Genomic DNA, 14329 nt, shown 5'->3' on the forward strand with positions numbered 1-14329 from the left:
ACACACAGGAGAGATAGAGTTCCGAGAAATCGAAAGAAATCTGTGGCATGATCTACGTCCAACAATATGGCAGCTGATCCAACACACAACATTCCCATGCCATGTGACAAGATAGCCCCACCTACCAAATTCTACAGTCAATCACCACTGATCTGCATTTAGGACAGTCGCCCAGATGGCAGATTCCCTTTCTGTTGTTCATCTAGTTTTTTTTTAATAATTTCAGAGAATTTAAAAATTGATCGAACATTTATCTTGGTAAATTATTCCATTCCTTAACTCTTCTTTCCATTAACGAATATTCACCCGGTTTGTCCTCTTGAATTCCAACGTTATTTTCATATTGTGATCTTTCCTACTTTTAAAAACTTCACTCAGACTTATTCGTTTATTAACGTCATTCCACGCCATTTCTCCATTGACAGCTCGAAATGCGCCGCTTAGTCGAGCAGCTCGTCTCCTTCCTCCCAAGTCTTCCCAGCCCAAACTTTGCAACCTTTTCGTAACGCTAGTCTCTTGTCGGAAATCACCCAGAACAAATCGAATGCTTCTTTTGGATTGTTCTTGTTCTTGAATCAGTAATCTGGTGAGCGTCCCATACATTGGAACCTTACTCCAATTGGGTCATTATCAGATACTTACATGCCCTCTCCTTTACATCCTTACCACGACCCATGCGAAGAGGTATGTAACCTTTATTTACAATCCCGTTTGCAATTACCCTAATTAACACCTTCTTCCTCAGAAGGAACTTTCACCTCATCAACGCAGTAAGTAAAACTGAGACGACTTTTCCTCTTTGTGCAACTCACAACATGACTTTTCACCATTGCCTGCTCTGCCTCTCACAATGCTGTCGCTGAAAATATTGTAACATTTATTTCTCTATACCAGTGATAGCCTGAACCGCCCCGTGAGTATGTTTCAGACGGCTCATGAATACTGATATGATTTATTCCTTTATTTAACTTCATGCATACAAGTTAGTGTAGCTCACCACCATAATGTACCTGAATCGAGAATTTACCTTTATTATGAAAATATATGTATTAATCGCAATATTATTTTCGACCTCATATATTTCACAGTGTTAGCAGATGCTTATTACGTAGGCTACTCATCAAGCGGAATTCTTCGAAATGGATTGGCAATGCTGTTTACACTCAGCCACCGCTTGCTGAATCTTGCATCTTTCACCATTAGTGTTGGAAGTACTGTGAAAGACAGCAGGTCATCAGTTGCTCTTCTGCATTCATAGGAGCTTGTTCGTAAAGGCGCGTCCACACTAAGTTATTTTTGTCAACGTTGTTGATGAACACGGTTAACCAACAACGTTCATGAACTTCTTTTACTGTTAATAAACGAAATAGCATGTTCGTAAACTTTTCGGCCATGCTTATAAAGAAAATATCTTTAACTTTTGTGAATGAAAGTTTTCATTATCTTTTCATGTTTCCGCTAACATCTGGGTTCGCACATACGCGAAGACGCAATTAGAGCATGCAAATTCGTAGCGTGGAATACGATACTTTCTTATTTCTTCCAAAAATTGACTACCAGATCACAAGCGGAAGTTATAATACATTTTTAATTTTGTATTATGTTCTTTTAGCTACAGGAGCTTAGCCGGGGGGGGGGGGGGATACTGGAGGTTAGAACCTCCTCCCATGGAATTTTTACGAAAATAAACAGAAACTGGCAATAAACAATAAACTAAATAAACATTCAGAGACATAATTGTGGAACCAACAGATCTGTAATTCACTTGTATCAGAGTCCTTATAATGACATGTCATCATGCATGCACCTTCATTGTGTTATACCATCATTTTGTATCTACAAACACCCCGATCGGTCGATCCTGTCTCCGCTACTGTCTAGCTGTGTTCTAATATAGTTTCATTTCCAGCTTCGCTCCTCAATGAATAACATAACTCCCCCTGTGGGTGGGGGCGGTAGAATAACACCCACGGTATCCCCTGCCTGTCTTAACAGGCGACTAAAAGAGGCTCTGAACTTCGGAGCATGGATTGGCGACCACGGGGTCCTCAGCTGAGTGCTAGCATTGCTTCCACTTACTTGTGCCAGGCTCCTCACTTTCATCTATCCTATCTGACCTCCATTGGTCAACTCTTATTCTTTTCCGACCCCGACGCTATTAGGTTTGCGAGGGCTAGGGAGTCTTTCATTTTCATGTCCTTCGCGGCCCTTGTCTTCCTTTGGCCGATACCTTCATTTTTCGAAGTGTCGGACCCCTTCCTATTTTCTCTCTGATTAGTGTTGTATAGAGGATGGTTGCCTAGTTGTACTTCCTCTTAAAACAATAATCACCACCATCACCGAATAACATAACCTTCCATAATCACTTGTATATCATCAAAATAATACTATCCTAACTAGGTTGTATGAAGAGTTTCTTTATTTCGTACCTTTACCAATTTCTTGAGATTGCTGTATAAAGTTTCACACACTTCAGGCACAATAACTGAAATTGCTTCTTTTGATACTCTAGACAAATATATAAGTGAAGTGTAGAAGTTACCATTTGGTAGGAATCTTAGATATACCTAGCCTATCATTAATGGAAGTGGCTTTCCGATAATCTGGATCATTTCTTACATTTTCAGGCCCAGTTACTGTCAACAACAACTGAAAGTCATGTAGGGGCATTCTCAAGAAAAATGTTAATGCCTGTTGCATCATGAATTAAAAGTTATGACATAAGTGTTCTCTCCAAACTTAAATCAAAATGCCTTTCCAATCCCTTTTTTTTTCACCACACAACACGTCTGCGCTTTTGTCTAATTGCACTCACGAAAATAAGAAAAGCTGCTGCTGTAAATATTTCCTTCTTCCTGACCCTATCCACTGTAACCTCACAAACAGCTACTTTGGTGTGGACAGAATGTTAAAGAAGTTTGTTAACAAAATTTATTAACTATGTTAAGAAACGTTTTCATTAATATTCTTTATCAACTTTAGGTTTTAATAATGTTTATTAACTTTGGTGTGGATTAGGCTCAACATATTTTCGAAATATAGGAAAGTAGATAGTGAAAATCGTATTTTCAAGATGGAATGAGAATTCGACTATTTGTTTATCCTTATTAAGTACAGAAAACCAGAATGATTAGTTTGTCTACTACAAGTGTTGTCAATTCTCCAGTAATATAACCTCAAAAGACACTACATCACGAATCATGAAAAGAAATACAACTATTATTGGTGTGAGTCATGCAAAATTGTGAATGAACAACTAAAGAAGAAACTTAATCAGCAGAAAAATATAATTGGCAATGTATGCAAAAAAACAAGAATCATCCCTTTGGGCTTCCTACGTAGTGTAAAAATATAATTTCAATCAGTGCCTTCGTCAAAGCAGACTGTGACCAGGAGAACTGAAGATATATAAGTTTGCAGTTATCTGACGGTCTAAAATCTTTTATCGGAAAATCCACTTAAGGGGAAGTAAAAGAGTGGGAATTTCTAAATTGAGCAAATCTACAGTATATCTAAAAATGTAACATGATACAGACGTGAAAATTGGTATTTTAATTTATTTTAAAAATAAAGAAACACGTATTTTTTTGTTTTCGAAAGAAGCATTTAAGAGGGGGAGTAAAGAGGACTGAAATAGGACTTGAATTATTTTTATGAGGATACTTATATCCCAAAAACTGAATATGTTAAAGAGATGAATATTGATATTTCGAATCTTCCTTATTATTAAAGAAACACACATTATTTTTTCGGGAAAATCCGCTTAGTGGGTGGGGGTGAAAAGAAGTGAAAAAGGGGTGAAGTCTTTTTGTGAGAATTCGTTTCTGTATACCAGGCGGCTCGCGAGCGCCGTACTTTATACTTACAAATGTCCCGCATGCAATAGTGATGCATGGGATGCCTAATCACTTGTTTTCGAAGGAGCGCCATAACGTGCTATTTTGGATGTTGTGAAACAACAGCAGACATTTTCCTGCACACGTATCATAACAGGGTGCATTTGTCAATACGCCAAAGAAGCAGAAAAGAAAATTGAATAACTTTTGAATTTATACAAGTGTAGACATTCCACTCTCTAACAGATTTGTTCGTATGAAATAAAAACTCATACTGTTCGATGAAATACGTGTGTAGAAGGCAGACGTCTGTTTGGAAACTCCTGTACATACCGTCTGCGAGCTTCGGCTACATTCCGACCAGATTCTCCACAGATTAAAATGATGTATGTGTATTCGTCGTTGCTGAACATACTAGCCACTGCCAATATGCAGACAGCAAATGTACTGATGCTGTACCATAGACCAGACTAGTACTCTGCAGCCTAAAACGACGTTTACTAATGCAAGGAGTTGCATTAGACAGGTAACACTGGGGAACATGTTGGGAGCGACCGTCCGGTTGTTATCTTTTTATATTCTGACGTAACCTGCCTGATGGTGGTAGTGCCCCTGTGAAAAATCAGTTGGTAGACATCCCATTCATCATTTGTGCATGCGGTACATTCGTGGGTAGAAAGTACGACGCTCACGAACCGCCTGGTATGTATAAAAGACAATGTCCTAACTGATTGTCCTTCATCGTCCAGGCAAAACTACTGGACATAAAGAAATTAAATTATGGGGATATGTTTCTATTACAGTGTATATGCACACTAAGGATGGATTTCAAAAAATTCTACCCCCAAGGGGATGAGACGGGGATAAAACCCTGAAAACCGAAATATTCATTCCTCCGAAACCGTTCACCAAAACAAGTTGAAATTTCACTCAATCGTTGTTTCTTTATGTATCAGATGTTATGTAAGACAAGTTTAGAACAACATGCAGCTCTTAGGGGTGAAATGGGGGTTTACCCGAATGCAAACGTATTCATTTCTCTGAAACCGTTTGGCATACAAGGTTGGAATTTCACATGATGGCCCCTGTTATATGTGTTAGATTTTAAATAAGAAGTGGTCTTAAAACAATACACTCCTATGAGGATTTTGACTGGTAGGTGAGGCCTGACGATACAAATATTAATTTCTCTCAGACCGCTTGAAATCGAACATGATAGTTATCTTATATGGTTTAGATTTAAAATAAAAATGGCAATCTACAAAACCTGTAAACATCTGGATACATAACCACCTAAATAACGTAAATAATGTAAATAATGTTAGTAACTTATTATTGAACTATAATAATCATTATCATATTACAAATTATTGTGTACACATTTTTGCAGGTAATATTTAAATATCACAAAGCGGAGGAAAATGTACCCAGGTGAGGTTACACATGTGTAGAACTTGGTGTCCAGTAACGCGTTTAAGGAAGAGTTTCAAAACATTCTACTCTTTAAGGGGATGAAACGGGGGTAAAACCCTGGAAACCAAGATATTCATTACTCCGAAACCGTTCACCGAACAAAATTGAAATTTCATTCAAGGATTGCTCCTTCATGTAGGTACTAAATGTAAAAGAACACAAGTTTAAAACAAAATTCACCTCTTAATGGTTGAGTGAGATTAATATCCTACAACAAAACTATTCATTTATATGAAACAGTTCGACATACGAGTTTGAAATTTCACATGATGGTTCCTCCTATATGTTTTCAGTTTTTGAATAAAACGTGGTCTTAAAACAATGCATCCCTAAGGGGCTTTGACTAGAGGGTGGGCTCTGACGACATATTCATTTCTCTCAAACCATTTGACATACGAGTTTGAAATTTAATATGACGGTTGGTCCTTTTCAAGCAAAAAGTGATCTTAAAATAATACACAATAATACACCCGTAAGGGGTTTTGGCCAGGAGGGTGAGACCTGAAAATATAAATATTCATATCTCAGAAAGCGAACTATGTATGAAGTTGAAATTTCACATTATGGTTGGTCCTATATGGAACAGATTTTAAATAAGAGTGGTCTTAAAACAATACACCATTAGGGGAGGTTGACTAGCGTTGGGGGGGGGGATAACTGACGACATTAATATTCATTTCTCTCAAACCGTTTGATATACGAGCTTGAAATTTCACATTATGGTTGTTTTATATGTATTAAATGTTCAGTAAAAAGTTGTCCTAAAGCTATAAAGCTCCAAGGTGTTTTGACTGGGGAGTAGGGGTGGGTCCTGATGACAAAAATATCCATTTCTCTGAAATCGCTCGGCATACAAGGTTCAAATTCCATATTGTGGTTACTCCTCAATATCTTAGATTTTAATTAACAAGTGATCTTAAAACAATGCACCTCTAAGGGGTTTTGACTGGAGAGTGATGTCCGATGACAAATACTTTAATTTCTCTGCAACAGCATATTTATTTCTCTGAAACGGTTTGATATATGAGGTTGTGAAACCGTTTGGCATACGACGCTGAAACTTCACATGATGATTGCTCCTCTATGCCTTACATTTTAAATAAGAAGTGGTCTTAAAACAACATACCCCTTAAGGGCTTTTGACTGGGGGTGGGTTCTAATGACATAAATATTCGTTTCACTGAAACTGTTTGACATACTTTTTTAAAATTTCACATGATGGTTTCTCCAATGTTTTAGGTTTTAATTAAGAACAGGTCTTGAAACAATACACCCCTTAAGGAGTTTTGGCTGGAGGTGAAAACTTCTAACAAAATTATTCAACCCCCAAAGCCGTATGACGCGTGAATTTGTAATTTTACAAGAACTTGCCATAGATGTCAAATATAATATAATTCGAAATATTTCACGTAGCCTGTATAAGGACTGGGATCACGTAGAAGCTGTTGAAGTTCTAAAGCTACGTCTTCTCAACAGCCAAGGCACTCGACCGTTTTCCGACTCTTTTTTTCCTTATAGCCAATGTTTTTTCCTTTTTTAACTCTGGGGTTTAACTGAAAAAAACTTAGTACACAACTGGAGGAACATTTCTTGAGACTGTATACCATTAATATTCTTGCGGGTGTTGAATGTCTAATTTTTAAAGATCTGCACCCCTCAAACTACTAATCAGATTCCACAAGCTTAATACATACAATAAGTCTAATTAATAAAGGAGGTTTCATCTCGTTTTTTTTTTAAATCAGAGATCTGGTGCTGCCCTCTACACACACAAAATTCTTCTTAGATTTTAAATAAGAAATGGTTTTAAAAACAATAAACCCCTAAGGGGATTTGACTGAGGAGTGAGGAATGATGACAAAAATTATTAATTTCTATGAAACCGTTTGAACTATAAAGTGTCCGACTCGTTGGCTGAATGGTCAGCGTATTGGCCTTCGATTCAGAGGGTCTCGGGTTCGATTCCCGTCCGGGTCGGGGATTTTAACCTTAATTGGTTAATTCCAATGGCTCGGGGGCTGGGTGTGTGTGATGTATTCAACATTAGAAATCATCCTAGATAGGACCCTCATCTTCACAGAGCTGGGGCTGTACCTTAATTAAGGCCACGGCCGCTTCATTCCCACTCCTAGCCCTTCCCTGTCCCATCGTCGCCATAAGACCTATCTGTGTCGGTGCGACGTAAAGCAACTAGCAAAAAAAAAAAAAAAAAAAAAAAAACATCTTCACAGACATGCAGGTCACCTAATAGGCCGTCTACTAGAAAAAGACCTGCACCAGGCCTCTCCGGAGGCCATACGCCATTATTATTATTATAACTATGAAGTTAAAATTACAAATGATATCGTAGGTGCTAAATAACAGAAGGTTTGAAACAAATTTAACCCCTCGGAGTTAAATAGGGGTTAAGATCCGAAAACAAATACATTCACTCCTTCCTCCGAAACGGCTTAACGTACGAACACAAAATTCCACATATCGATAAATATTTTAAAACCTATGTGTAAAATAGGAAATATATTTGAATATTCCACCCCTAAGGTGATAAATGGGGTTAGCTCTGGAAACTAAATTATTCATCTCCCCAAAACTGCTTGACGTACAAAGTTGTAATTTTACAAGAAGATTCTTCTTTTATGTCCTAGGTGTAAAACATCATGTACTTCAAAATATTTCTCCCCGAAGCGATTTAGATGATGGTTCTCTCAAAAGCACAATATCCATTACGATCTGCGGCCGTGAAAGCCATTTTTAGTATTGTATTTCCATGGGGAGAACAGATTTTTGAAAACGGAGAATTCACTTCTCCTTTAGCAGGTTAGCAATCCCTATTTGCTAACATGGCGGGACCACGCGGTTGGTCTGCCACTGCTAAGCAGAGTCTTGGAGGGGCGTGCCAATCCAACTGATGAGCCCGAGTGGCACGTCTGGGCGAAACTCTGCAAACGCACACGGCCTAACCACCCAAAAGCTGGTTCTATTCCTGTGATCGTAAGATCTGCGGCCGTGAAAGCCATTTTTATTACAATATCCATTCTTCCGAAACCGTTTCTTCTATGTCTCAGATACTAAGAAATACTTTCAGAATATTCACCCCCTAAAAGAACATTCATTCCCCCATTGCTGTTCGACGTACAAAAAAATAATTTCACTGGTTGGTCCCTTTTACGTCTTAAATGTTAAATAGGATAGGGTTTTAAAGCATTCCAATTCTTCTGTACGGGGTTCAAATGAGCGTTAGATCATAAAATAAATTAGCATTTCCACAAAACCGTTTGACGTACGAATTGAGGGTATATTTTACAGGCTCACCCAACAGTGGACTCTCCGAAATGTAACACTTTGAAAAATAACTTTCAGTTAAAAACCGTAGCGAAGCACGGGTATCCTGCTGGTATACCTATAAAAGGCAATATCCTGACTGATTGTCAATCAACGCCCCGGCTAAACTACTTGATGTAAAGAAAATACATTTTGGGGATACATTTCTAATACAGTGTAGGTGCTCAGTAAGGTAAGATCTCAAAAAAGACAATTTAGGAAAAAAATGCCGTCCCCTACGAGGTAAATCGGGTGCAGCACTCTGCAGGAACTCACTTATACTTCTTTTACTCTGAAGAGAACCATACTTTAGCTTACCAAGTGTGCGCCTAGTCCATTCTCTTGTACTCTCAGCCTCTCAATTCATAAAATTCTTAACATTTCTCTGGATAAAATGTACTATTTATCTTAGCAAGTTAAGGATTTTAGTGCTAGAAAAATTAAATTGTATCTAGTATAAACACAAACCTTTCAAGTGGGGTGGGGGAGGGGCCTGTTCACATTCCTTGTCCCATCCTATTCCATCATCGCCATAAGACCTGTCTGTGTCGGTGCAATTTAAAACAAATAGCAAAAAAATTGTCCACGCGCCTCTATAGAAGACAGAGCCTTGAGGAGAACGGAGAACGTCCAATGAACTGTTCGCTTAAATACTTGTATTAAACGTGATTTCACACTTGTATGACAAACGGGTCGAGTCACTACTCCTGTTTAGTTATTTCCTACACTTTAGCGAGGGTGCGCATTCACAGCATGCAAAACGAGCAGTGCATTATTCTTGACAAGTTTGTCATTGAGAAGAGAGGGTGTTAGGGTTGCCATATCAATTTTAAATGCAAGGCATTCTTTCAGAAACTGATGGACATTTGAATGAAAAGCAGGCCAAATTATGTAGGCTAATATTTAAACTTCAATGTATGGTAGATGTGCAATCGATAGAATTAAAGGGTTTGTTGATGACACACTGTATGAACTGCTAATGTTGCCTCTGTTGCCTGAACTTTCCTGTTTGTGGAAAAATGTTTAAGGGCTAAATGTTTTGTGATACAGCACTGCACACACACCTTCCCCCCCCCCCCCCTCTCTCTCTCTCTCTCTCTCTCTCTCTCTCTCTCTCTTGGCTATTGACACATCTTTCAAGATCACTAGCACATTTATACCCAACCGCTGCAAAACAATCACGCGTGTCGCCCTTTGCCCCATTATAATTAGGTCCAATATTAAAACACGGACACTTTCACCTTAGTTGATCACAAACATTTCATCTTCCACGTTTCACTTTCACCACTTATTTAGACGTATCTCTCGTATCGTCGTTTGGTTAATAAAGATATACGGTAACAAGAAATTTGAAAAACTGTTAGGAAGGTAACAGAGTACCGTACACGGAATGAACATAATAAATCGTCGCATCATATTATTAGTAGTTTAAGGCTAGGTCAGGGATGTTTCCGTGGATCTGAGGGCTGGTTCGAGATGCACTCAGCTTACTGAAAACACTTCAGGAGCCAGCTGACGGTGAGATAGCGACCCGGTATAGAAAGCCAAGAATAGCGACTGAGAGGATTCGTCGCGCTGAACATGTTTTATCTCATAATGTGCAGGTCTTCGGGATGAACAACGGTTGCTGTGGACTTTGGTTTGTTTATACGAATGCACACGGCGCAAAATCAGTACAGAACGGGTGTATAAGTAATGTTGAAATGTTTACCATGAATCAACAGGTTGGCATGACGGTCAATCTCCGAGTGGGCACTGGCCAGTTGAGTGAAGAGTCACATGTCATGACCCCTCTAATAAGTAATAATTTAAAAAAGAAAGTATTTTCTATTTTGTAACCTCAAAACTCACAGCATACATAGTATTACGGCAAACGCCGGGTAGATGGCAACCCTATTTTAGTGAAGTTTACCCGGCAATTTTAACATTGGTATATATATTTCAAGTATCCTTATCTCCTTTAGAGAGTGATATTTTATTGTGTCATTACTTCTAGAGCAGCCACTGCCTATGCAGATAACACAAATTGAAAACAAACTAAACAGGGGACATCAAATTCTCGGAGTCGATTATGATTTCCATCCCCTCCCCTATTTTGTACCCTATAATGGCGGCTACTAAATTATTGATGTTGCATCACGGAACTGAAATGGATAACTTCTTCTTCTTCTTCTTCTTCTTCTTGTTCTTGTTCTTCTTCTTCTTCAATTTATTGAGGTTGGCACCTGATGTGAATTAGACTCAATTTTACGGTCGGATGACCTACTGAGGTTGGGGGATCTATTCACCATCGCGTGTTTCTATGGTGATCTGTAGTGCGCTGTATGTAGATGAAAAGAATGTATTAAGATGTGCACTAATACCCAGTTCCCGAGCTAGAAGAATTGAACAAACGCAGTTAATATCCCTGCTTCGTCTGGAAATCGAATCCATGGCCCTCTGAATCTTGGCCAGTACGCAGACCATTCACCCAAGGAGCAGGACAGTTGAGATGTATGACAATGTCTAAATTAAAATTCGCTTGCATTTATCAAATTTATGTTATTGTGTGATAGGTGTCAGTGCTACCGATGAAACCACCCATGGAACTGCCTCACTTGCGAATGTTCGACCTCACGGGCAATGGTCTCCAACATCTGCAGCCTGGGGTGTTCTCTGCTATGCCTCAACTTCGCACTCTACGCCTTGGAGAAAATGCTCTGCAAAGACTTGAAGAAGGATCCCTGTCAGGACTGTCTCGTCTAGAGGTCCTGGATCTCCACGACAATCGCCTTCATGCTGTCCATAGCCGCTGCCTAAGAGATACCAAACAGCTACGTGTCCTGGACCTTCGTGGCAACAGGTTGGACTCCGTGCACCCAGACTTGCTACGAGAAGTCATTCAGCTACAGCGGTTGGATCTGAGTCGTAACCAGTTAACAGAAATCCCGACTGGGACATTGGACTATACAAGGTGAGCTTCAGTCAAAATCCTGATACCCATAGGGACTGAGCTTTTGTCTTTACAATTATGAAATCAATGCCTTGTCAACAGTGTAAAAATTATAAAATTGCAATCTGGTTCACTTACAGAACAACAACACACCGAGCTCGATAGCTGCAGTCGCTTAAGTGCGGCCAGTATCCAGTATTCGGGAGATAGTAGGTTCGAAACTCACTGTGGCAGCCCTGAAGGTGGTTTTCCGTGGTTTCCCATTCTCACACCAGGCAAATGCTGGGGCTGTACCTTAATTAATGCCACGGCCGCTTCCTTCCCACTCCTAGCCCTTTCCTGTCCCATCGTCGCCATAAGATCTATCTGTGTCAGTGCGACGTAAAACAACTAGCAAAAAAAATCTTACAGAACAGTACTTAATGGCAGACACAGCAAAATGCCCTACTCTTCCAGTCTCATATGGCCAAGAAATTGGCGGAAGAGTGTTTTATAACAATCCAACGTTTTCATTTTACCGATTTAGAGTAGTGAACGAAACTACGTCAGAAAGATAAAAAAAATTCCTAATAACTTGCGGAAAAAATAATTAAAATGCGGTGCAGTATCTTACAATTCAGCTATAAACTAACATAAAGAATCAATAAGTTTTTGTTTGTTTACAGAGAACTTCAGGAGCTGGATGCATCCCGGAATGCGTTATCGGAATTCCCAATGGCAGTGTCTGGTTTGCCAGTCCTGGAACTGCTCGATCTCTCTCATAATCGTCTGTCTGCCTTGCCTCCTACAGCCATGGAGTCTTTGGGTGCATTATCTGAGCTCAGGCTTGCTCGTAACAGACTGCAGATGCTGACAGAGGGCGTATTTCGGGGACTATCCCACTTAGCGTTCTTGGATTTGGCAGGAAACGAACTACAGAGCGTGGCACGAGGTGCTCTCCATGCACTGCCTGAGCTACGGGCTGTGAGAATGGGCCATAACCGACTGGTAACCCTGCCCGAGGGTGCTCTCAATGAGTTACCTCGTCTGCGTATCGCAGAACTACAGCACAACTCCCTGGCCGACATCTCTGGTGGGGCCTTCACCAACGTTCCTCATCTGCTGCTACTTAACTTGTCACACAACGAACTTACCACACTGGACCATGCTGGACTACGGAACCTAGCGTCATTAGAGGTCCTCGACCTTTCACATAACAAGCTGGCTCGGGTTCCACCCAACAGCCTAGCTGGCATGGAATGGCTTGTTGAACTTAAGGTAAGTTTGTGTCTATATATATCTAGTTGTTACACGCGGCTTTGCTCGCGTGGATTTCGTAATTTGATAAAAGTAATCCTTTCTCGGTACTGCACTAAGACATTATCTGAAAATCCTTAAAGTTAAAAATTCACCGAAAAACTGACTTTCATTTACCCCAGAACGTCTTTGTAAATCATGTTTGCGGTATTGCCTTTTGGGGCAAAGATGACTAGGCTACTGGCAGAGCTAACACTGGAACATGCGACATAGTACTGTAAATGTGAGAAACAATCCTATCTAAAGTGGAAAAACAAATATATATATTTTCAATTCTTTTCAGCCCCTTCAGTGGATTTTCCGAAAACAAAAAGTACATGTTTCTATTTTTTAAAGGAGATTCCAAAAACCAATTTCTTCATCAGGAACATTTTCAGATTTTAAGATATATGTATCCTTATAAAAAGAATTCAACACCTTCACTTCTTTTCACCCCTCCCCCTCCGTAATTGGATTTTCAAAAACAAAAATGTGTGTTTATTTTTAAAGGAGATTCCAAATACCGATTTCAACGTCTATAACATCTTCGGTTTTTAGGTATAAGTATCCTCATAAGAAGTATTCAACGCCTTCTTCACTTCTTTCCACCCCGCTCACCGCCCTTAAGTGGACTTTCGGGAAACAAAAAATACGTGTTCCTTTATTTTTAAAGGAGATTCCAAACATCAATTTTCAGAGGAATAAGTATCGTCATAAACAGAATTCAATTCCTTCTTCACTTATTCACCCGCTTTTCAAATTTTTTCACCCCTTAAGTGGATTTTCCAAAAACAAAAAATAGATTACCGGTACTTTATTTTTAAAGGAGATTCAAAATACCAATTCTTACGTCTGTAACATCTTCATTTGTTGAGATATATGTATCCTCATGAAAAAATTCAACTATTTCACTTCTTTTCATCAACCCTTGCCCATTAAGTGGACTTTCCGAAAACAAAAATACGTGTTTCTTTACTTTTAAAGGAGACTTCAGATGCCAATTTTCACGTATGTAACATCTTCAGTTTTTGAGATATACGAATCCTCATATAAAGAATTCACCCTCTTTTTCAGTCCTTTTCGCCCCATTTAGAAGGATTTTTCCAAAACAAAAAAAAATGTTCCTTTTTTTTTAAAGGAGACTCCAAGTACCAATTTTCACGTCTGTAACATCTTCCGTTTTTGAGATATACGAATCCTCAAAAAAGAAAAAAAAAAAAAGAGTTCAACCTCTTTTCCGGTCCTTCGCCTTTTAAAAGGATTTTCCGAAAACAAAAGAATGTGTTTCTTTATTTTTAAAAGAGATTCCAAATATCAATTTTCACGTCTGTAACGTATTCAGTTTTTGAGATATAAGTATAGCCATTAAAATATTAAATCAGATTTTCAGTTCTTTACCCCCTTCCCACTTTGGTGTATTTTCCAAAAGAAGTAGCTGTTACTTCACTTTTGAAGGAGATTTAAAATACCACTTTTTTGTCTGTAACATATT

At 39.0% G+C, this 14329-nt stretch overlaps 1 protein-coding gene across 1 annotated transcript in view; it reads left to right on the plus strand.

Moving 5' to 3' along the window:
• The window catches only part of atk (artichoke), a 65418-nt gene that overhangs the window by 15100 nt on the left and 35989 nt on the right, over positions 1-14329 (plus strand). Inside the window, exons 4-5 of the mRNA XM_067151970.2 lie at positions 11186-11583; positions 12228-12819. Coding sequence (XP_067008071.2) covers positions 11186-11583; positions 12228-12819 — 990 coding nt within the window. The remainder of the gene's footprint in view (positions 1-11185; positions 11584-12227; positions 12820-14329) is intronic.

This window comes from Anabrus simplex, chromosome 7, assembly GCF_040414725.1.
Source record: "Anabrus simplex isolate iqAnaSimp1 chromosome 7, ASM4041472v1, whole genome shotgun sequence".
NCBI classification, from domain to species: domain Eukaryota; kingdom Metazoa; phylum Arthropoda; class Insecta; order Orthoptera; family Tettigoniidae; genus Anabrus; species Anabrus simplex.